Genomic DNA, 26,268 nt, shown 5'->3' with positions numbered 1-26,268 from the left:
CGCCCTTCACATTATGGCCGCCGCACGTGCGACTCCTTGTTGACGGGTTCACCTGATTCTGACAGGCAAAGCGCACGTGTCTACAACTTCGCAGTACCCCCGAGCAGCTGTACTTACCTTCTGAATTAACCTGAAAAAGAACGGGCGTCCGTGAGGGACGGTAGGGGGTATTTAGAATGTCACTGTTGTGTGTAGGCCATGATCCGCAGTACAAGAATAATCATTGAGTTATCTAACATTTCTTTTGGTGTCAAAGTGACAAGTTATGTTTGTTCTTTAGGAGCAAATTTCTCAGTTACTACTGTGTATTATTAATTATCACTCTGGGTGTTCAAACAGGAAAATTACTTATTGAAATATGGTGCCATTTCAGGGAGAAAGTCTTTGGAATGAAAAGGTAGAGACTTAATGCATTCATTACTTCATACAATATCCTGATACTGATCCATAAATTCTCCATATGATACTTTTATTTACAATTAAATATATTGGTACTGAAAATAGTATCAGTCGTGATACAAGATTTTGTGAGTTAGCAATTCCAGAATCCTATTATGTGCCATGTTCATGCCCAGAGCTGGACTGGTATGTTTAGAAGAAAGGAAGCACCCAAGTTTACCTAAGATACTCAAAAGAGAAGAGTCAAATGTGCTCCTGAAGTTGAGAAGAAGTGTGCTACCCTCTCACTGTAGAGTGGTAAGCGAAATAGATTTTGTCATAGGATAAAACTAAAGAAGTTTCATCCAAGTAAGTGAAGAATTGTAGTTCACACCCATGTGCATTTTGCACATTAAAGAGTTCACCCAGACAAACACAAGTTTCGTTGTTGTTCACCTTACTTTTTACGAAGTAATTTAGTGGTGAAGTGAAGATGTTATGAGTGAGCATGGACATCGCCACTGCTACCATTTGGATGCAGCGCTCCGCCATGTGTTTAGAGAGTGAGACACACCCGTTTGTTTATTCAAACAAATACACCCATGACGTAATAAGATTGAAGCACCCGCTGAAATAAGCACTAAATTGTTGATGATTAGTACCCATTACACGATGTCATAACCCAAGCACAGTAATGCGTTATCTTGTTGGAAATGTAGTTACCACGAGATTTCCATCCTAATGAATAAAAGTTTTTATTGTACAATGTTGCAGTAGTTCGCGCCCCCCTTTTTCGTAGCACGCCAATGCTATTCCCCCAGAGCAAGTGGGGAGTAGCACAATTTAAGACAAGTAATTTCGCACAGTCAGACATCTACATCTACATCTACATTTATACTCCGCAAGCCACCCAACGGTGTGTGGCGGAGGGCACTTTACATGCCATTGTCATTACCTCCCTTTCCTGTTCCAGTTGCGTATGGTTCGCGGGAAGTACGACTGCTGGAAAGTCTCCGTGCGCGCTTGAATCTCTCTAATTTTACATTCATGATCTCCTCGGGAGGTATAAGTAGGGGGAAGCAATATATTCAATACCTCATCCAGAAACGCACCCTCTCGAAACCTGGACAGCAAGCTACACCACGATGCAGAGCGCCTTTCTTGCAGAGTCTGCCACTTGAGTTTGCTAAACATCTCTGTAACGCTATCACGCTTACCAAATAACCCTGTGACGAAACGCGCCGCTGTTCTTTTGATCTTCTCTATCTCCTCCGTCAACCCGACCTGGTACAGAGCCCACAAAGATGAGCAATACTCAAGTATAGGTTGAACAAGTGTTTTGTAAGCCACCTCCTTTGTTGATGGACTACCGCATTTACTCGAATCTAAGCTGCACTTTTTTTCCGGTTCTTGTAATCCAAAAAACCGTCTGCGGCTTAGAATCGAGTGCAAAGTAAGTGGAAGTTCTGAAAAATGTTGGTAGGTGCCTCCACAAGTAACTTCTGCCGTTGAATATATGTAGCACTACACAGGCATTCTTTACAGGCACAAAGCTAAATACTGGCGCCAAAACCTCTGCGTCAGTAAATAAATTAAAAAAAAAAAGGTGTAAGACAAGCTTTTTTCTCCGCACCGAGTTTCGACCACTGCATTTTCATACATTATCCAATGAAGTAAATACAAATTCTGTGTTGTTCATCTTCAAATGTAGCAGCATTTCAATGTACTACGAAAATCCGACTGGCACGACTATTCGGGATGTTTGTCAATATGGCCAACTCTACGTTCTTAATTTTTTCCTACCTGTGAGAAGAGATGGTTGCTAATAGGAACTTTTATGAGTTGCAAATCACATGCAGTATTCTCTTCAACATAAGAATAATACGATATATAAACATTTCGCCATGTATTGTTTCGTGTTTGCTGCTATCTCATTTAAATCCTGTCTGCCTAATAACCTACAAAACTAGTGTGAGACAGCAGCAAATATGGAAGAATATACATATCATGTCATGTTTATATTCGTATTATTCTTATGCCTAATAGTGATACAATCAGAAATGAAGTACGGCAATTGACTAGATTTTTAAATCTAAGATGACTAATTTCTGTGCAGAACATAATGTACAAAAGAGGCGTCTGCAAAGATTTTCAAATGGAGAAAAATTTTAGCTAAACTCTCGTTCAGAACATCTATCATACGCAGTCTATTATTTGGTTCTTGTTGATCATTAGCAAAGAAAGCAGCACTGTAAGTAACAACAAATAGCAGTCTCTTGCCATTGTTTCACTAATGAGACAATTCCTCTCTTTTTTCTATTGTAAGCGGCGGTAGCGCGCACAAAAGCAAGCCATGCCGCGAGCGGCGACAGGTCGTAAACACTTATTATCAGAATGCGACAAACAATGCACGACACAGTACAATAATGCATTTTCAGCCTAGAGTGACGTAAAGACCTATAACAAAGAGAACGGCACTTATCAGATCAAACAAAAATAAGCAACTGATTCAAACCAGACGAAGCACGCCTGACGCATAGCAATGGCTACCTGGTAAAGCTTAATTGCTAAGCTTACGACTCGAACCAAACTACTGTAGCTGTATCGTCATTTATTCTACCTAAATTGTGTCTCATATTACAGTAGACTGACTTTGTTTCGATTTGGAGGTGCAGCCTAAAACTTTTCTCTCCCCTTGTATTTCGAGTCTCAAATGTCAGGTGCGGCTTAGATTCGGGAAAATTTTTTTTCCTTGATGTCGAGTCATTTTTCAGATGCAGCTTAGATTAGAATGCGGCTTAGATTCGAGTAAATACGGTACATTTTCTAAGGACTCTCCCAATGAATCTCAACCTGGTACTCACCTTGCCAACAATGAATTTTAAATGATCATTCCACTTCAAATCATTCCGCACGCATACTCCCAAATATTTTACAGAAGTTACTGCTACTAGTGTTTGTTCCGCTATCATATAATCATACAACAAAGGATCCTTCTTTCTATGTATTCGCAATACATTACATTTGTCTATGTTAAGGGTCAGTTGCCACTCCCTGCATCAAGTGCCTATCCACTGCAGATCTTCCTGCATTTCGCTGCAATTTTCTAATGCTGCAACTTCTCTGTATACTACAGCATCATCCGCGAAAAGCCGCATGGAACTTCCAACACTATCTACTAGGTCATTTATATACAGGGTTATTACAAATGATTGAAGCGATTTCACAGCTCTGCAATAACTTTATTATTTGAGATATTTTCACAATGCTTTGCACACACATACAAAAATTCAAAAAGTTTTTTAGGCATTCACAAATGTTCGATATGTGCCCCTTTAGTGATTCGGCAGACATCAAGCCGATAATCAAGTTCCTCCCACACTCGGCGCAGCATGTTCCCATCAATGAGTTCGAAAGCATCGTTGATGCGAGCTCGCAGTTCTGGCACGTTTCTTGGTAGAGGAGGTTTAAACACTGAATCTTTCACATAACCCCATGCGATTTCTTTCTGTGGGGTTAAGTCGGGAGAGCGTGGAGGCCATGACATGAATTGCTGATCATGATCTCCACCACGACCGATCCATCGGTTTTCCAATCTCCTGTTTAAGAAATGCCGAACATCATGATGGAAGTGCGGTGGAGCACCATCCAGTTGAAAGATGAAGTCGACGCTGTCGGTCTCCAGTTCTGGCATGAGCCAATTTTCCGCAGGCTACGCGTGAAACTTGCCCGCACGCGTTCAACCATTTCTTCGCTCACTGCAGGCCGACCCGTTGATTTCCCCTTACAGAGGCATCCAGGAGCTTTAAATTGCGCATACCATCGCCGAATGGAGTTAGCAGTTGGTGGATCTTTGTTGAACTTCGTCCTGAAGTGTCGTTGCACTGTTATGAGTGACTGATGTGAGTGCATTTCAAGCACGACATACGCTTTCTCGGCTCCTGTCGGCATTTTGTCTCACTGCGTTCTCGAGCGCTCTGGCGGCAGAAACCTGAAGTGCGGCTTCAACCGAACAAAACTTTATGAGTTTTTCTACATATCTGTAGTGTATCGTGACCATATGTCAATGAATGGAGCTACAGTGAATTTATGAAATCGCTTCAATCATTTGTAATAGCCCTGTATATTGTGAAAAGCAATGTTCCCATAACACTCCCCTGTGGCATGCCACAGGTTGCCTTAACATCTGTAGATGTCTCTCCATTGAGAACAACATGCTGTGTTCTGTTTGCTAAAAACTCTTCAATCCAGCCACACAGCTGCTCTGATATTCCATAGGCTCTTACCTTGTTTATCAGGCGACAGTGTGGAATTGTATCGAACGCCTTCCGAAAGTCAAGGAAAATAGCATCTACCTGGGAGCCTGCATCTAATATTTTCTGGGTCTCATGAACAAATAAGGCGAGTTCGGTCTCACACGATCGCTGTTTCCGGAATCCATGTTGATTCCTACAGAGTAGATTCTGGGTTTCCAGAAACAACATGATACGCGAGCAAAAAACATGTTCTAAAATTCTACAACAGATCGACGTCAGAGATATAGGTCTACAGTTTCGCACTTCTGCTCGACGACCCTTCTTGAAGACTGGGATTACCTGTGCTCTTTTCCAATCATTTGGGACCTTCCGTTCCTCTAGATACTTGTGGTACACGGCTGTTAGCATAGCATAGCATAGCCAACGCCGTACCCTTGCGTTGCACTAAGCGAGCATGGTTTAATGCTGGCGGTATAAATTTAAAAACAATTTTTTGTACGTCCAATCAATCAAATGCTGAACACTGGAATGATGTCATACATCAGGCAAAGGACAACCACGAAGCCATAATACATCAGGAAGTTCACCTCACCCACATAGAGGATAACATATTGGCAACCACCCGCTAAGAACACGAAACTGCTAGTGAGTTAGTCCACCAATATGAAAAAATGCGACATTCAATTCAGCATGATCTCACCTTTGTCCATCAGGAACTCAATAACGTAACTACCGTGCTCACAATGATGAAGACCTTGCAGGTACTTTTATATAATGCACAGGCCACCCAAGTACATGTTACCTCTCTAGATGACGTCATTCAGAGCGGTTTAGGACATCAACTAAGTCCCCATCTACAACCACCTGAACTTTTTCTACAGATCTTAACCAATATTTCATCCCATCTAACAGCTCCTCTACAGATCATATATCCCATACAAGAGGCAACTCTCGCATTGTACTACAGTTCAGCTCGTGTCCAGATGGCTCAAGACCACGATTATTTGGATACTAAGATTCACCTACCAGTCACTTGTGCTAACTGTGAATTTGAAAGCTACCGCTTCCACATTTTTCCAGTATAGTATACTGGACTGCCGTACAAGTTTATGTTATGTGGAAAACTCGCGAAATCCTTGTTTTCAGTAAGAACTGCCGAAGTCATTCTGTCCTATCCGAGCGTGCCTTGCAAAGCTGCCAACATGGGAAGTACTACATGTGTTCAACACTTACCCTTCACACCCATAAAAACGAGCCCTACAATGTTCTACTCAACAGTAGTGGTTCACTATTTAATAGCTCTCACTGCGATATCACTACCCCCACCAAGGAAGTGGTTGCACACTTATCTTACGCCCATAATGTGCGACTCCCCCCTTTCATGTGTTATGGTACTACTGTCGCCTGACAATTGGCCATCCCTCCCCAATCACTCACATTCCCAGCTGATCCAATCTTTAACCGATGTGGTAAACAAAGAATCAGAGCAGACCGCACTAGACCATGCCACCACGCATATCACGGATTGGCACAATCGCCAGTATCTCAGTACTGCCGTACAAGTTTATGTTATGTGGAAAACTCGCGAAATCCTTGTTTTCAGTAAGAACTGCCGAAGTCATTCTGTCCTATCCGAGCGTGCCTTGCAAAGCTGCCAACATGGGAAGTACTACATGTGTTCAACACTTACCCTTCACACCCATAAAAACGCGTACAAAGCCACGTTGTTTCTCACTGAGCAAGCGACCCAGCCACTATCATGTGTTACAAGTACCTTGAAGCATCACAGCCCTACAATGTTCTACTCAACAGTAGTGGTTCACTATTTAATAGCTCTCACTGCGATATCACTACCCCCACCAAGGAAGTGGTTGCACACTTATCTTACGCCCATAATGTGCGACTCCCCCCTTTCATGTGTGATGGTACTACTGTCGCCTGACAATTGGCCATCCCTCCCCAATCACTCACATTCCCAGCTGATCCAATCTTTAACCGATGTGGTAAACAAAGAATCAGAGCAGACCACACTAGACCATGCCACCACGCATATCACGGATTGGCACAATCGCCAGTATCTCAGTTCTGCATGTACACCTGTAATAACTATCTTTATTGGTTTATTGCTATTGGTAGCTTTTGGAAATGAACTTTTTACGCGACTTTGCTCGCCTCTCTCTGCTGTCCCTGAGCAGCAGCCTCTTGGGGAATATCACGCCTATGTTCCTCGTTGCCCCATACTGTAGTAGTCCAGTAGAAAATTGCCATGGTCTGAGTACCATGCGAGTAGAAAAGGGATAATAAATAAATAAACTACCTCCAAAAAGAAAAGGCTTGGCTCTCCTTTAAGTATAAGCAACAAAGTGTATCACCGCATGCACATGAAGTAATGCAACAATGTTAATCCCCTTCCCCCTTGTCATCTGTGCTTCGCCCCTTCCAGAACTCCCAACTTACACGGTCCAGCAGAAGTTGCAGTGCGCCACAGCCCGCCGCGGCCATCGAGCTCCTCTGCTACCACCGCTAACAGCTGATCGCCGCACCTTGCTCTGCCACTCGCAGTGCCTCGCAACACCACCCACACCATCTGCCGTCGTCCAAATTTTGTCACGCAAGATATTAATACAAAAAATATTGCCATTCTTTCAATCCTTTTCCTAAGAAAAAAGGCAGATTTAAAAAATAAAATCAAAAATTTATTGTCAAAAATTATGTAAGGCTATCCTTCACAGAAGCCCCATAGTAACTGTCAATTTGCGTCCCCTTGCTTCACTCCTGCGGAGGGGAGAAGGGCGTACAGTGGGGGCTGTTACTGAATGGATGTAATATTATAAAAATTTAATTTTTTATATTTCAGTTGAAGTTTGCCAGTGCCTTCTGCCTGGCAGCTAGTTTCAGCTTGTAAGTCACGTTGTATTATACCGGACAGAACCACTTTGAAACTCACATGTTGCTGACGAGATAACACTACCGAACCACGTGTCTACAATTTGGCTGTCCAATAAGGAGGTTTGGGGGTGGTTACATGGGGGTGGAGCCACGGCTAGCCGCCGGTAGTGGACACACCATCCGGTCTCTTCCGCTGGCAGCTTCTGACCCGGTTAGATACTCTCCTCTCCTGCTCTCTTGGGCAGGAGTTTTGGCGGCTTCTCTAGGCCTGCCTTCAACCACTTTTTACTGAAATAACTCATCATGCCTATCATAAAATATTTAAATTCATCACCTCAACAGGTGCGAACTGCTTTCCCTTCCTCGCCAATCCTGACACGTTAACAGTACTGAATTTACAGTGTTACAATGCACCCTCATGTGTTTGCACTACTTTGCATAAACATCATGAGAGAGTATCTGGTACTTCAATACAGTTTGAATTGCAGTTTTCGTTAAGAGACACCCATTCCACTACTTTACAAAGACTGGCACACATTTTCATCAGTATCAGAATCCAGATGCCATTTAATTCCACACCCTACTTCTTCCAGTTACAATTACTGTGGCGTTTCCTAATCTTTATAGCCACTCTGTATAGCCTTTCATAATCTCCGCTTGTGGCTATCAGTACCTGAGTCTTACCAACAACAGTTGATCTGTCAGTTTTTCCACTCCAATAGTTGCCATTGTGTTTATATAGTCTGATTAAAATTATGTGATAGTTGACACTTCACACATTGTAGCTGGCTTCCTCCAATCAGAAGGATCAGTATTACGCCCAAACTGTTCGCCATTGCCCAGCTGCCACAACAATTAGTTCACTTCCAATTCTTAGTCTGGCTTTCTTTCTTTTTGTGTTTGAGTGCAAAATCCTGTGCCTGACCCTTTTATATTTCATCTCATTTCTATACCATTAAGATGTCAAAGGGTACTTATGGACAGCATGAACCACTACTATTGATCATTACTGCCCATACCATCAGCTTGACATCTTGGCCTTATATTATCTTGTGAACAAATGTAGCATTGTTTCATTTAGGATGCTCTCTCTACATGAAACACCTCAATTATCATGCTCATCGTTAAAGTGTCACTAAGTGTAAGAAAAATAAAAGTTGATCCATTCATTATGCCCCTATCCACACTGTTTCTCCATGACACACTGCGGGCCTCTGTGTAAAGGGCCAATGCCAACTGCAGACAGTTTTGGTCGATTTCTGTATAACATTGCCATTTGCATGGTTCATGGCAGGTCAACTGCATTCTGACAACTATTATGATGAACTGTGGCTCAGATGTAGTGAATCTTTCATTGTGTATTTTCAGGAAACAAGGAGTCCAAAGTCATGAAATCACACTTTGAAACACTATAATGGCATTTACTACCCCATATTGTTAATGGCCAGCTTCTGTCTTCTCAAAGTCTCAGGGTGCCATAGATTCCTCTAGGTCACACTGTTTGTACATTGAACCATCTGCAATTGTATCAGAGTAAACATAAGCTTGGAACACTGACAAGACTTTGAATTTCAACAATTGAGAATTGTCTGAAACATACATCATGTGACTAGTGAAGGGAAGCATTCTTTTACCTCTTTCTGTAGTAATACTAACAAGTATAATCCACAATTTTTAAACACAGTATATTCTCTAAAACTGAGGCAATTGTCGCATTCTTTTCCAGTCAATTAAACTAAACCCCAAGTACCATCAATAAAAAAACTGCTCTATCACTAACCTGATAGCGGTCTTAGAAGCACACACATAGCGCACAAAGCTAATGGTCGAGCAGCTTTTTCAGAGCTACCAATTTAATCTGGACGGAGTGTCCACAATTAAAGTTCCAGTTTCAAAATGCTGTAGAAAGAGAACCATTGTTCAGAATATCATTAGATTTGAACAGCACAGTATTGGCACAGGTGGAAACACTATGGAATAAAAAAGCTTTAACGAAAATTTGACCAACAGATGGCACTGTAAGCATCAGAATGTGCGCACCAACAGACACGCAGTACACAGTTGTTCCTCAGTTTGTGTCTGAGCCAGCAAACATGACTGTCCCCATGAAGGATTGGGCTCTGCTGGTAAAGTTCTTTTACAAGGATGGTGACTGTGCAACTGCAGCCCTGTCAAAGTTCTGGACACCCAAGGGTATGAAAAAAGGCATTAGTCCAATGTCTGCTACGGATCTGGAGAAAATGATTACAAGATTTGAAAAAGACAGGATTTTTTGTAGTGCAGTGTGACAGTTAGTTATATGTTCCACACATCATTTGAATGATTCTTTTATTGAAATGATGTGGAACCAGTCTATAGACACACACACACACACACACACACACACACACACACACACACACGATTAGTTGTAACACTAATGAACACATTATTATTTTTATTCCTATTTATGCAACTAAATTTATATAATTTTTTAACTGGCTGCCAGTTTGTAAGAAAAAATTCATCAATAGAATAAAAGGATTGCCCAGGAGAAATGATTTAAAATAGATTAAAACTTGATATTATATTGTTTTGTGAGCAAAGGTAGGATTGTTTCATTTTCTATACTCTCCCCAGATGAAAACACCTTAGTTGTCATGTTCATCATTAAAGAGTCACTAACAGTAAGAAAAACAAAAGGTGCTCCATTCATCATGGCCCCCATTCCCAATGTTTCTCCATGAAACACCACAGGCCTCTGTGTAAAGAGGTCAGCTTCAAAATGCCAACTGCAGTTTTGGCTGATTTCTGCATGACCGCCATTTGCATGGTTCACAGCGGATCTGTTGCATTCTGAAGAGTATTATGATGGACTGTGGCTCAGATGTAGTGAATCTCCCATTCTGCCTGTTCAGAAAATAAATTGTCCTGAACTTCCTAGAGCACATGCTATTGTTTGCATGTGAGTACAGAGTCATTAAATCCTTAATTTGAATCACTGCAATGTTATTTACTACCTCATGTTGTTACTGGCTACCTTCTGGCTTCTTAAAGTCTCAGGATGCCCCAATCCTGGCAGAAAGCACTTGATGCGACATCTGTTGAATATGTGGCCACAGCACTGTAGGAGGGGTCACACGGGGGTGTGCGAACACGGACTGCACAGAGAATTGCTTGAACATTGGACATGCCTGTGAACATGGTGTATGAAATCCTGTGAAACATCCTGCATCGTTATCCATACAAAATCATCCATGTTTAGGAGTTGCTTCCTGCTGACCTGCCAGCAAGACAAATATTCTCTCTCGACTTTCTTGCTCACGTGGAAGCAGATAATGAATGCCCATGGAACATTTCAATCTCCAAGGACATGTCAATATGCAGAACTGCAGGATGTGGACAACAGAAAATCTGCATGCACATCCACCAGTACCACTCCTTTTTGCAAAGGTGATTATGTGGTGTGGGTTGCGCCAATGTTTATCACAGACCTGTCAATTTGCATTTTGTTACGTGTACCATCACTGGTAAACACTATGAGAGTCATTTGATCACCAACACCATTCCAACCCTTCAACATGTGGATAGATGGTACTCCTCCATACAATGCTCAGCCAGTGAAGTGGCTGCTGCAGAGGCATTTTGGAAATGCTAGAATTATCAGCCATCATTTCCCTACAGCCTGGCTGCCCACATCACCTGATCTTAATCTGTGTGACTTGCAGCTGTGGGAAATTCTGAAAAAAGTTGTGCTCAGTGCCCCAATAACAAACTTAGCTGAACTGAAGGCATGCACTGTGCAGCACATTCTGAATGTGACCCCCGAGACACTCCGATCTGTTGTGTAACACGCTGTTTCTCAATTTCAGATTGTGGCAGAAGACAGTGCACAGCATGCTGAACATGTTTTGTGTAAGTCTCATGGCAATAAGAAGCATACATCATTTTAATTTTTATGTTGTTTTTGGCGCCAGGAAAATTAAAAACTGTTGTCATTTTGCTCTTTATGCAATTTTCGACCTCTGACAATTAAAAACCACTTTTTTCCATCTGATGTGGTACAATCTTACCATAATGGATGGGGTTACCTAACTAACAGGGCCACAATGTCATATTGTGATTCATCTGCCATTTGTAGCCGACTACATTTACATTAAGACACTTATAGCGTCATTTATAATGGCATTTCCTGCTGTGTCAACAATTTGCTGTTCACATCTGGCATCATTCGAAGCAGTGGTTCTCTTTCTACAGCATTTTGAAACTGAACTTTAATTATGGACATCCTGTATGTAAGATGGTAGTATTTTATTTTAAAAATCTTACACATTTGTATTATGTAGTGATGTAGACTGACTCACACTGTGATAACGGGAACAGTGACTACACCACAACGAAGCCACAGTGCGTGCGTATTACTCTCTATTTAAAAAAAAGTACAGTGGAGCACAACAACTTAATATTCATTCAAAATAGTTCTGTCTGATTTTTTATATTACCCTGAATAAAGCAAATATTCAAAAGAAACATTCTTCAGGGAACGGAAGAGATAAACAGAAAACCAACAGATCCAATAAAAGGCATAAATTGCCAATACCTGAGAGATGCTTCAGAAAGAAAAACAAATATAAACTAATGTGTTGGATCAAATGGATGATTATCTTGAACAATAATCAATTTGTATTATCTAAAAATAAAGGAACGATTTATTATGAAATTACATTTTCTTCTGGGTTCCTACTCATAATAAAAATCAAAAAACTCAAGAGGTTAACCACATAATCTTCACGCCAGAAACAAAAAATAGCTATGAGTAGATCATGGACTTACATATTTTTTATGCTCATATGATCATTCCAGATGTGATGAAGGTCATATTGTGTTTTCTTAACATGCAGCAGAAAGCTAAAAAGGCGATCATAGTTCCTGAGTACTTCATCAGTAAACATTAAATGCAATGGCCAATCTACTTTATATTTCAAGCTTAATAATTCCCATCCATTTCCTGTAATAACAGAAAATGATCAAATCAGATGTGACTATTTATTTATCACAAATTCCTTAGCATGTCAGTGTGAACACAGCCTTATACAAAAACATCACATATGATAAATATACATAGGAAACACAGGGTGACACTAGAAAAGTTGTGTATCTAGCAATCAGTCTTCATACATATTGCAACCAATTACATGTTGTGTCACATGAGATTACATATTATAGCCCTAACTTTTGCTTGTATACTGACTTTTAAGTAAATGAATGATATTTCAGTATCAGAAACACATATACTTAAATTGTAGATTTTTATTCCCTTGCATTGTTGCTGTGGTCTTCAGTCCAAAGATTGGTCTGATGTAGCTCTCCATACTACACTATCTGGTGCAAGCCTCTTTATCTTCAAGTAGCTACTGCAACCTACATCTATCTGAACCTCCTTACTGTATTCTTCTCTTTGTCTCCCTCTACAGTTTTACTCCCTCTCCCCCTTTCCCTACAATATTAAACTGATGATACATTGATGTCTCAGAATGTGTCCAACCAACTGATCACTTTTTTTTTAGTCAGGCTGTGCCACAAATTTCTTTTTCTCTCCGATTATATTCAGCACTTCCTCATTAGTTACCCAATCTATCTGTCTAACCTTCAGCATTCTACTGTAGCTTCATCACATTTCAAAAGCTTCTATTCTAGTCTCGTCTGAACCATTTATCATCCACATTTCCACTTCCATACAAGGCAACACTCCACAAAAATAACTTCTGAAAAGACTTCCTAATACTTAAGTCTATATTAAATGTTTACAAATTTGTCTTCTTCAGAAACACTTTTCTTCCCTTTGCCAGTCTACATTTTATATTCTCTCTACTTCGGCCATCATCACTTATTATACTGTCCAAACAGCAAAACTCATCTACTAATTTTTGTGTCTCATTTCCTAATCTAATTCCCTCAAAATCATCTCATATAATTCGACTACATTCCATTACCTTTATACAAATTTTGCTCTGGTTTCCCTTGCTGCCTGTTCAGTCCACAGATCGAATAATGTACGAGATATGCTACAATCCTGTCTCATTCCCTATTCAACCACTCATTCCTTTCATGCCACTTGACTCTTACATTTGCTGTCTGCCGGTAAACTTGTAAATAATGTTTTGCTCCCTGTATTTTACCCTTGTTACCTTCAGAATTTCAAAGAATGTATTCCGGTCCACGTTGTCAAAAGCTTTCTCTAAATCTACAAATGCTATAAACATAAGTTTGCCTTTCCTATCCTGTAAGAGAAGTTGTAGAATACGTATTGCTTTGTGTGTTCCTACATCTACCCAGAATCCAAACTGATACTTCCTGAGGTCAGCTTCTACCAGTTTTTTTATTCTTCTGAAAATAATTTGTGTCATTATTTTGTGACAATGATTCATTAAAACTGATAGTTCAGAAATATTCACAACTGACAGCACCTGCTTTCTTTAAAATTGGAATTATTATATTCTTCTTGAAGTCTGAGGGTATTTTGACTGTCTCACACATCTTGCACACCACCTGGAATAGTTTTTTCGTGGCTGGCTCTCCAAAAGGTTTGGAAAAAGCTGACTGCAGACCAATTCTACTGTCCCCAACATGCATTTAGTGTAAAGAAATTAGGGTCTATAGGGAGGCATACAGGCAGTTGTTTTTCTCTTGCTCTATTTGCAAAGGGAACAGGATAGGAAGTGTCTAGCAGTGCTACAATGCACTACACATCATAAGATGGCTTAAGGAAAATATATGTAGAAGGTATCAGTAGTTTTTAATCATCATCATCATCATCATCATCATCATCATCATCTACTCCAAGCGCCTTGTTTAAACTTACACCTTCCAGTGCTCTGTCAAATTCCCCTTGCAGTATCATACGTCCCATCTCATCTTCATCCATGTCCTCTTCATTTTCTATTGTATTACCTTCAACTTATTTCCTTTGCACAGCCCCTCATATATAATCCTTCCACCTATGTGTTTTCCCTTCTTTGCTTAGTACTGGTTTTCCATCAAAACTTGATATTCATATAGCTGCTTCTCTTTTCTCCACAGGTCTCTTTTACCTTCCTGAAGATGGTATCCATTTTTCCTCTAGTTATATACGCTTTCATAGACTTACATCTGTCTTGCACTTAACCATTTTGCACTTTCCATCAACCTCAATTTTTAGACGTCTATGTTCCCCTTTGCCTGTTTCATTGGCTACAGTTTTAGATTTTCTCCTTTCATCAGTTAAATTCCTTTGATATCCAAGGACATCTACGAAGCCTTATCTTTTTACATTTTTCAGCCTTAAATCTTTTGCTGTTTTCAATATTTCGTCTCTCAAAACTACCCATTTGTCTCCTACTGTATTCCTTTCCCTGTTTCAGTCAGTCATTGCCTAATGCATTCTCTGAAGCTCTCAACAATCTCTGGTTATTTCAACTTATCCAGGTGACAAATGCTTAATTTAATACCTTGTTCCAGTTTCTTCTGATTTAATCTACAGTTCATAAGCACAAACTGTGGTCAGAGTCCACATCTGCCCCTCAAATGGTCTTAAAGTTTAAAATCTGTATCCAAAATCTGTGTCTTCCTATTATATAATCGGTCTGAAACCTCACAGTGTCTCCAGGCCTTTTATGCGCACACAACCTTCTTTCATGACTCTTAAATCAAATGTTATGGATGATTAAGTTATGCTCTGTGCAAAATTCTACCAGGTGGCTTGCTTTTTCATCCCTTTCTCCAAGTACACATCCTCCTATTATTTTTCCTTCTCTTCCTTTTCTACTATCACTTTCCTACTAACAAATTCCCGTCCCCCATCACTATTAAATTTTGGTACCCCTTAACTAGCTGAATAATTTCGTTTACATCATCACAGATTTCTTCAGTCCCTTCATCATGTTGCATTACTGTGGTGGGTGTTGGTGTCTACCTCTATATCTACATCTATATCTATACTCTGCATGGCAGAGAGTACTAGAGTTGGCAACTCATTTGAAATCTGGCTTCGATGGAGAGGGATAGACCACCTGGAAGGTGTTCTATACACCATGGAAATAACTGTGAGATCGCGCACCATCTGTTGATAGTACTGTGTACTGTTTCATGTGCTCTCACTACTTTCAGCACAAACAATTAAATAAAGTTAATGTGAGCATGGTGGCTGATAGGAGTGACCACAAAGGTATTGCTATGTATGTTCATTCTGTTGAGTCACCTCTCTGTGTGTCAATGTAGTTTGGGCAGGTAGTACAAATAGTTACCATTAAGAATTCGTGTGACTATGGAAGTAACTGTCAGAGGTCGGTATTTTTCTCTGGCAGTTCTCAAACTCTCTGGCAGTTAACGGGCTACCGCTACAGGTAACCAGGAAGTTGGTAACTGTTCCTCACTCCGATTAAAGGTCATAGAACCTGGTGATATTTCCAGAGAGGATAGTTACAGGAGTGAACAAGACATTTTCATATTGCTATGGAAACAATTGCTGGCCATCGGGGGTTCCAGAGATTGTACAACTAACAGGATTCTATTCTCTCCATTTCTTGCAGTTCTGGAACAGGTGTCACTCTCTTTCCAGCCTTTGATTGCATTGGAAGGTTCTTGCTTTTCTCTGTGTTGTTGCCACTAGGCTAGTAGTACTAGAAATAGTCTTATACATGGAAAGCTATGAAATATTGTAGAGTATGCCACATTTTAATATTTTTTAGGGGTTTTCTAGGTATCCACAATCTTCCCCAAATGAAATTCCCCGATATTTCCCCGATTTTCAGACAAGTTTTAGCACTTTTCCATGACAAATTTAGACATCTCACGGGTAAGTAAAGACATAAGTTTACAAAACGTGTAAGGACTTCTTTATTTCTCCCACGTGTGAGCAAAAATCTTAATACTAACATCAACATCTTTTGTAATGAACTGTTTTTAGATGGAGAAAGCGAGGCAAATGGTATGTGTGTTTCATTAAGACCACTATTGCTATTTTATTTCAATAAAGCGAAACACATCTGGTGATAAAAACACACATTTCCTTGGAGTAATTACACAGATTTAAAATACCTTCACTGGTTTCAGAAATAAACTCACAAAAAAGTGGGCCTCTTGAAAGAAATGTACAAGGCAGGGACGAGTTGTGTAAACTAAAACTATAGGTGACCGGCAATAAAATGTTGGTTCTACTATGTTCAAATGGCTCTGAGCACTATGGGACTTAACTGCTGTGGTCATCAGTCCCCTAGAACTTAGAACTACTTAAACCTAACTGACCTAAGGACATCACACACATCCATGCCCGAGGCAGGATTCGAACCTGCAACCGTAGCGGTCACACGGTTCCAGACTGTAGTGCCTAGAACCGCACGGACACTCCGGCCGGCACTACTATGTTTGTTATTGTCGGTTATTACCCACTGTGTTATATCTATTATTAATTGTATTGTGTAATTTTTCTTTCGAGAAATATATGAGTATATTGCGTACAAACCGCCAGCGACTAGTACAATTTTCCTCTGCTTACCGTCCATACTTTCTAACATAGAAACTACTTTTGAAGTGTCAAAATGTGCTACAATAAATAAAATATCTATAAAATGCCACACTATACAATGTTGTCGTGGTGAGACAGTCAAATTCCTGAAATTCATCACCCATGGCCTCTGCCTGCTGAAGAGCACCCCGGTCCTGGGTCCATGGATAAACCACGAAAATCTGCCGCATTATGCCACAAAACAGAGAGACCCAGCCTGCTACTACACTAGCAGCAAGAAGTGGTGGCAGCACCAACTACAAACTATGGGGAGTGGTAGGAAAGGGCGAAGCAGTAAGGATGAGGGAGTAGGGAAGTTGCAAATGTTCTCAGCTGCACCCAACCACAGATGATGCATGATCTCTCGGTAAACAAACCATTCCATCTACTGAGATAAAAAGTGAGATTTTTCCACTTTTTTTCCAAATTCCCCTGATATTTCCCTGATTTACCTGACATGTTTGAAATTCCCTGATTTCCAGAACTTGTGGCAACCCTGTGTTTTAAACTTACTGAAATATTTGCGTCTTGTAGGTGAACTAAAAATTGAAAATAGTTGAATATCTTCTCAACAGGTATGCTTACAACAATAATCATGTCAGATACTTAGTCAATGGTATTGAAATAAAAGTATAGATTTACTTATATTAGGGCTTACTAGTACTTGTGCATACTATGTGAATGTTTTTGAATAATATATGCTTTTTTGTTTCCAAACAGACTCAGGTCAGTTCATTTTCTATTATGTTAAGCAACATTCAAAAATTTTTTGTCAAGTGCACTCACTGCTGTGTTGAGGTTCTGTTATGTGCAAAACTTAGCCCTTCATTTTAAGTGCTCACATTCCACATCCATGAATTAGTCTGTTACATATTCTGACATTTAACTGTCATTATATTAAATTGTAAAAAGAAAAAAAAGTCAAAGCAGGCAGGTGGCACTGAGAGATGAAGTTTTTATTATTGCCTTATATTTGTGACAGAAGGGGAAAAAACATGGAGTTGACATGTAAAGTATTCCTCAGAAGAGGAACTATGTTACTGAAAAATTTCTAAAAACTTAATGCAGATTCATATTCCCAACATCAATACTATTAATTCAGACTCTCACAATTTGAATACCCAGAGAAGAATTAGATTAACAGAGTAAAAAAGGTATAATAATGACTTCTGAATCGTTTAAATCTGTTACCTTTATGAGGTCAACACAACCAATCATCCGCTGGAATTCTGCATACAATAATCCTAAACTTCAGATATACACAACAAATCGAATGCTTGGAGAAATGTAATTTAGTCATACTACCACCAAAAAACTTTAAGACCCTCAAATTTCGCATTAAACTTAGATTAGTGTACTCACACTTTCTTTGAATAGACTATATCATACAAGAGTAAATGAATCTCTCATGTTATGTATATTTTTTGTTGTATTACAAGGCCATACACTTATTCTATTAAGCAAACAACACAAGAAATTAAGCTTCGAATTTTACCTACAGTATTCAGCTTATGTATTGGTTCATACTTAAAACAGCACTTAAACAGTGCTGTGGTGAAGGTCCGTGTACTTTCTGTTGCAGCTGCTAGGATAATATTTTTAATAGTGACCAATATCCTACATACGTACAATATGAAACACCAATAACTGTTCAAAACATCAACTGAAATGTACAGGACAGTTAATTAGCTAAGATTATCACATGATTCACATGATATTCACGCCACTTTGCACTACTCGTAGTCATAATTATACTGATAACTAAACTGATGGATTCCACCTACTTCGTTATTTTAGCTGTAGCCCAATCTGGAGTATTTGGTAGTGAAAAATAACTGAGAGTTATAAATAACTGTTAAGAATAATGGTCAAAAATAACTTTAACCATGATAGTGGTTACTCCAAAATAACCGTTTGGCCCACCTCTAGAGAGTACGTCCCACTGAACCAGTTATTAGAGTTTTTTTCTAGTTCCATTCACATGTGGAGCATGGGAAGAATATTTAAATACCTCTGTGCATGCTGTAATTAATCTAATCTTGTCCTCAGGATCCTTATGTGAGTGATAAATAAGGGGTTGTAGTATGTGTCTAGAGTCAACAATTACAGCTGGTTCATAAAACTTTGTATGTAGGCTTTCTTGGGACAGTTTACATCTATCTTCAAGAGACTGCCAGTACAGTTTCTTCAGCATCTCTGTGACACTCTCCCATGGGTCAAACAAATCTGTGACTGTTCATGCTGCCATCATCTGTATATGTTCAATATCCCCTGTTAGTCCTCTTATGTATGGGTCTCACACACCTGAACAGTATGATTTGTCACACAAATGATTTGCAAGCATCTCCTTTGTAGACTGATAGCATTACTCCAGTATTCTATTAATAAAGTGAAGTTTACCACCTGCTTTATCCGCGACTGAGCCTATGTGATTGTCGCATTTGATATCCCTACAAAGTGTTACACCAAGTTTGGTTGATTCAGCTGTGATACACTGATATTATAGTCATTTTTCCACTTTGTTAAGAGCACAAAATCATATTTCTTAATATTTAAAGCAAGTTGCCAATCTTTGCACCACTTTGAAATCATCAATTTATACAGCTTCTTTCAGATAATACTTTATTACAGATAACCTCATCTGCAAAAAGTCTGAGGATGCTACTAACATTGTCCACAAGGTTCTTAGTATATAATATGAACAGCAAGGCTCCAAACACACTTCCCTGGGGCACACCTGAAGTTAGTTCTATATCTGATGATGACTCTCCATCCATGACAACCTGCTGCATACTCTCTACCAAAAAAATCCTCAATCCAGACACAAATTTCACTTGATACAACACACGACCATAGTTTTGACAATAAGCATAGATGTGGTACTGAGTCAAATGCTTTCTGGGCATCAAGAAATACTGAATCTACCCAAATGCCTTGATCAAAAGCTTTCGGTATGGAACGTTAGAAAAGTATGAGTTGGGTTTCGCATAATCAACATTTTCGAATCCATACTGATTGGCATGGAGGAGGTCATTTTGCTTGAGATACCTCATTAAGTTTGACCTGAGAATATGTTCTAAGATTCTACAAGAAATCAATGTCAAGGATACCTGGCAATAGTTTTGTGGATCATTTCTACCTTCTTGTAAACAGGTGTGACCTGTGCTTTCTTCTGACAACTGAGCATGGTGTTTTGTTCAAGGAATCTATGATAGATTATAATCAAAAGACATGCTAACTCAGTTGCAAACCCAGCATATGATCTGATAGAGATTCCATTGTGACCTACAGCTTTCTTCAGTTTTAGTAATTTCAGCTGGTCTCAACACTACTGACACTCATTTCTATAATCTTCTCTCTGGTATGGGGATTAAATTGGGGCAGTTCTTGGTTTTACTGCACATCTATCTTGGCTATAATAATGTGTTCACTTTACTGTTCATAGTAGCTTACCCCTGTTCCTATTTTCTTATTCATTATTAGACCCACTATTCCATTACCTCTGCTCAATTTTGTATTTACAACCCAGTATCCACCTGACCAGAAGTCCTGCTCCTCCTGTCATGAAACTTCACTAACTCCCACTACATCCAACTTCAACCTATCCACTTCCTTTTTTAGTTTTCTAATTTACCTGCCCCAGTAAGGGATTTAATGTTCCATTCTCAGCCAGGAGTACGTCAGTTTTAATTTTTCCTGATATGACATCCTCCTGAGTAGACTCTGCCCAAAGATTTGAATTTTACCTCCAGAATATTTTACTCAAGACGATGCATCAATATTTAACCATACAGTAGAGCTTTATGCTCTCTGGAAAATTAATAGCTGTACTTCCCCTTGCTTTCAGCCACTCACAATACCAGGACAGCAAGACCTTGCTGGTTGAAGTTAAAAGGCCAGATCAGTCAATCGTTCAGATGTTGTCCCTGCAACTACCGAAAAGGGTGCAACCCATCTTGAGGAAGCATGTTTCCTGGCCTCTCAACAAATACAGTTCCATTGCGGTCGCATCTACAGAAGGGCTATCTCTATCATTGAGGCACACAAACCATCCCACCACGGCAACTTCCTTGGAGAAGGTTTCACTTACGAAATGATAATACCAATATCATTGATATTTTGATCATCTTTTAATTGTACATAACTGATCTCTTAAGAAGAAGCTTCAGAAACATTTTCAGAGAGAAACATAATATTTTACATGTTACATAATATAAAATATTCACTTTTCATTGTCATCTTCGCAGGATGTTCAAATCACCTTGGTGTGGTTTTACATACACGTTTGGAACACGCCACACATACTCAGAAATGCTCTCCCTCATTTGTACTTGGATTTCTATGACGACACCACCTTCTTTTCTAGGCAGTTGTAGTGCCACCCCCCCCCCCCTTTTTTTACGCACACTTGCGTACTGTCACCACTCTCCCTTCTAGATAAAGCTACATTTTCTTTTTCTTGTAGATTCTGATGTTTATAAGAACTATTCATCCTTCTGGACAACGCAGTCAATTAGCATGTCCGTAGCCACATTCTGCAGAAATTCACATCTTGTAACTTTATTAACAGAGCTCAATTTGTATAGGGCATATGAATTCAGAGCCGACACTTTACCTTTTGTATGGTTGTAAAACTTTACAAGTTCCAGCCTTTTCTGAGAGGCTCTGTTTTCATTGATCTTTCGGTCATCATGCATTGTGGAGATTTGGCTGGAACATATGACAACAGTGTCACAATTCTTGTAGAACTGAATACACTTGAAGCTACAATTCTTTGTGTATTGTAAAAAAAATGGGGGGGGGGGGGGGGGGACATCTTGTTTGTTCGTACATGATATTCTGACTAACATCAACATTTTCTTCAATAGAATTCTTGCAAGAGGCACACTGGTATACCACTTCTCTGTCTGTACCTATTACAGAAATAACAAGACAAATTTAAAAATTCATTAGATGGAATGTTCTAGAGTCTGGCAAAGCAGAAACCTTTGTGGCATACTTCTTTGGCGTATTTGACACATATTGTCAGGAGGAACACTTTCCTCAAAACGGAATGGGTTGCTCATCAATTGTTGCATATTCATCAGGAGAATACAACTTCAATTACATATCTAGCAATGGTGTGATGACTTCATACAATGCAGCTAACTTATCAGTCTTTTCCCTCTCATGCCTAGAGGTCCAGAGTATTTTTTTCCACAAAAGCAAAGTAAAAACAGTAATCTTCTCTATAGCACAGTAACTGGAAATACAGGAGGTCCATCCATATCCCACACATTTGTTAAATTCACATGGACAGCTTTTCAAGTTCCTTCATATAGCAGGAGGCCCACACAGCCATTCATCTCCACACAGTTTTTATCTTGGACATCATGAGGTCCGTCATACCATCAACAAAAGTTCGTCAAATGCATATAAATGTATCTATAAATTATAGAGCACAGCAATCAGTCTTTTTTCTTTTTTTTTGAGGTTTTATTACGCAAATCCAGATTTCAGTTAGTGCCTAGCCATTATCAAAGCACTATTTTTTAATCTCGATGCATGTTAGTTCCCTGTTGTTTGGGAATCAGTCGTAGTTCTTTCAAAGTATTCAAAGAACTGTGACTGATGCCCGAACAACAGGGAACTATCATGCATTGAGATTAAAAAATAGCGCATTGATAATGGCTAGGCACTAGCCAAAATCTGGATTTGCGTAATAAAACCTAAAAATAGACAACTGATTGCTGTGCTCTATAATTTATAAATCACGTAACAGTCGCTGAGTGCATCCACTTCCCTAATGGAAGGTAACCTGATGCACATAAATCTACATAACAATGGTACCTTTTAATTTATCATCAAACCTAAAGAGAAAAGATGGCTATGGGAGTCTTTGCTGCTGGGGCCAGCACTAAAGAACCTGATTTATGGGAAACAACGTAATGGCTTTTGGGTCTTCCCTTATAACTAACTGGTTTTATCTGCCATTTAGTCTGCTCATCTTTACTCATACAGTTATCTTACGTAGGAAATTAATTTCAAGATTTGTTCCTTAAAGAGATGACCACACATGACTGTCGTGCTCACTTACTTCAACATTGTCCCCTTCATCTTATGAACTTTCCCTTGTAAAAGCAATGTGATCTTAAAACCAATATTTGTTGTAAGGATAAGTTTTGGTTATAAAATAAACACCCTGAAGTATATTATATTGTTTTTAATAAGAAAACTGTCAATGTCAAGTAATGTGCTACTTTACAAAAACTATGCTGTTTTCGTGTATTTGGACTCATAAAATTAACTGCATCTTATACCTTTTATTTCAACTCCTTCAGCTCTTCCCGGAAGGAAAAAACAAAATTTGTCAAGAGCTGCCTCATCGGTCATTAGAACTTTCTGTGCAGCAACTTGGAATGCTCGGTTTACATCTGAAATTAAATGCCACAGTAAAAATTCTTGAAAAATACCATTTCCACCTGTCTAAATATTATGTTAAATGTTGTCACTGTGACACAATGAATTTGTACACATGTGTGATGCAATAAACAAGAACATAAGCTGTAATGAATTTGACTGTGAAACATTATTATAAACATACTCCCAAACAAACCAGTAAATGTAAGAGAGATATTTGAAAAGTAACCTCCATTTGGCTGTAAGTAAAAACTTGCAGGGAAAAAAGTTATTACATACATCTTAAAACTACAGCTTCTTGCTATTTTTCAACATAGTCACCATTTAAATTCAAGCATTTGTCATAGTGTTTCACTAATTTAAAAATTCCCTCTACATAAAATTCTGCTGCCTGGGCATGCAGCCAATCTTTCATGGAATTTTGAAGTTAGCTATTTTCATCAAAGTGCTGCAAAGCAAGCCACTTCCTCATGCAAGTGAAGAGATGAAAATCATGTGGTGTTTAAGTATGAGCTGTGTGGATGATGAACAGAAATGCCCCATTTCAATTGCTTCAGAATTTCTAGAGTTTGTTTGGGCACTGTGAAGACGTGTGTTGCCAGGCAAAAATACAACACCAGATGACCGCATACCACAGCATTAATTTTGAATGGCTTGCTTAAGTTTCTTCTAAAGTTTCATAGTAAACATTTGAAATGATAATCACTTCACACTCCAGAAATTCAACCAGCAAAACTCCTTCAGCATCCCAAAAAACCATAGCCGTAACTCTCTTCAGTGATGAAATTTGGTGGGCTTTCTTCAACTTGCATGGAGAATTGGTATGGCTGCAAGCCATCAACTATTGTTCCACTTCAGCATTTACATATGCCACACAAGTTTTGTCATCAGTCACAATTCTTTCAAAAATCTTCTCCTTCCACTTTGTAGCATGAAAGGAAGTCTAAGGTAGAATCCATTCATTTGGTTCTGTGGACCACTGATCTATTCCAGTAGCTACCAACCACAGAACTTGCGGTAGCTTATGTTATCATTGTCAACCTAATACAAAAGCATTCGAGAAATTTGCAGGAATTAATTGTCCAGAAACTTTAGAAATAATGTATCTTTAATATTCACAAATCGCTTCATCAGTTTTCTTGACAAGCTCTTTACTCACAACAGAAGGCCTCCCACTCCTCTCTTTATCATGAATGTTTGTTCCACCACTTTTAAAAAACAGACCCATAGCAGCATAACAGTTCCACTTAAAATGTTTGGACTATATACAGGACAAACTACTGATGAGTATCTCCTGCTGAAACATTTTGTGCCAAAAGAAATCTTATTACTGCTTGCACTTCACATTTCATGGAATTCTTTTTATTACAGCACTCATGTTTTGAAGTTATAACAAGTGAACGTGTGACAGAATGAGGTTCATACTTTCACAGCTGGATGCTTACTAAATCAGAGAACATGCTCCATCCACGAATACTAGCACCACACTAGAAAGACAGTTACTTTCAAAACTGCCCTCATAAACCACAAACACAATTTCGTTTAGAAATCTCTGCTTTAGTTACCATGCCACACAAGTTACACTGTATCAAGGTTGTTAATTGTAATATCTCTTACAAAAGAATAAAACCATCAGAGCTTCTTACACAGCATTGTGCGATAACAAAGATTCTGTAGCGATTCTGAAATGTTTGAAGACTAGCTCTGACAGTGAGATGGTGTTATATCCAAAGCACAGAAAAGATTAAGATTTATTCAATCAATTATCCATGGCAAACCTTTCAGTGACACTTAACATTACTAAATGTGGAACATTCAAAGCTTCATTGTGATAGGGAAAGTGAAAAATTTGAGGTGAAAGGTGGACAGGCTAAAAAATCAGAAATTATTTAAACGAAATGCGAAGTGTATGACAATTGCTGGTGAAGCCACTCCAAGGTGATGAAAACAGCATCAGGGGAAAGTGTGACAAGTGTTGAAATATGAAGAGAAAAGCGAAAAATACAGTGAGTCACCATGAGCACACAGGAGCCAATATCAATTGTTGTTCCATAGGTTTAGATGTAACAGTCACTACTGAAGAAAATGTGTCATATAGTTGAAGAATAACTGATGAGGATGCCAGTTGAGAGTATTGGTATATTCAGTAGTATGTATACAGTACATTCAGTAGTACATATACACCTGTACTCTGCAAGCCAACTTGCAGTTCCTCTCTTGTTGCTTCTGACACTGGTGTCAAATAAGTACCTCTGTCACAGTTTCACACTTACAAAAATGAACCTGTAATGAAACATGCTGCTTTTCTTGGGATCATCTCTTATTTCTTCTACCAGACATATCAAACATGGATCCCAAACTGACAAGCAGTGTTCAAGTATTGGTCAAATGAGGGGAGGTTTTACATTACTTCCTTCATGGGCAGCTACACATCCAGAGGATTCTTCCAATGAATTCAAATGGCATCGATCTAATCTGCAATTAGTTTTACGTGGTTGTTCCACTTTAAATCGTACTACATGCATACTTCCAGATATTGAACAGATGTGAGGGCTATCAGTGATGGTCCTGAAATCATGAAATCATACAATGAGTTGTGCTGCTTTTCATGTGCAATGAGTTACTTTTTTGTGTAGAGATTAAACTGTCATTTCCTCTACTATGCATCAACCTCCTGCAAGCCTTTCTGCGTTTCCCTACAATTTTCTAGCATTGAAACTTATGGCGTGATTACGCATGGATGTGGAATGAGTCAAAGCAGGTACAATATAGATATCATACCATACAATACATACTGGTATATTACACATGGAAGATGAATGATTC

General features: G+C 39.2%; 1 protein-coding gene across 1 annotated transcript in view; it reads right to left on the bottom strand.

Moving 5' to 3' along the window:
* The window catches only part of LOC124612843 (gamma-tubulin complex component 4), a 159,804-nt gene that overhangs the window by 20,708 nt on the left and 112,828 nt on the right, over positions 1 to 26,268 (bottom strand). Inside the window, exons 9-10 of the mRNA XM_047141272.1 lie at positions 23,343 to 23,456; positions 12,336 to 12,510 (exon numbers count right to left, since the gene is read on the bottom strand). Of these exons, the coding sequence (XP_046997228.1) occupies positions 12,336 to 12,510; positions 23,343 to 23,456 (289 nt within the window). The remainder of the gene's footprint in view (positions 1 to 12,335; positions 12,511 to 23,342; positions 23,457 to 26,268) is intronic.

Source organism: Schistocerca americana, chromosome 4, assembly GCF_021461395.2.
Source record: "Schistocerca americana isolate TAMUIC-IGC-003095 chromosome 4, iqSchAmer2.1, whole genome shotgun sequence".
Taxonomy (NCBI): domain Eukaryota; kingdom Metazoa; phylum Arthropoda; class Insecta; order Orthoptera; family Acrididae; genus Schistocerca; species Schistocerca americana.
Note: the sequence above shows the minus strand (reverse complement) of the source record. Positions and strands in the feature narration are given on the sequence as shown.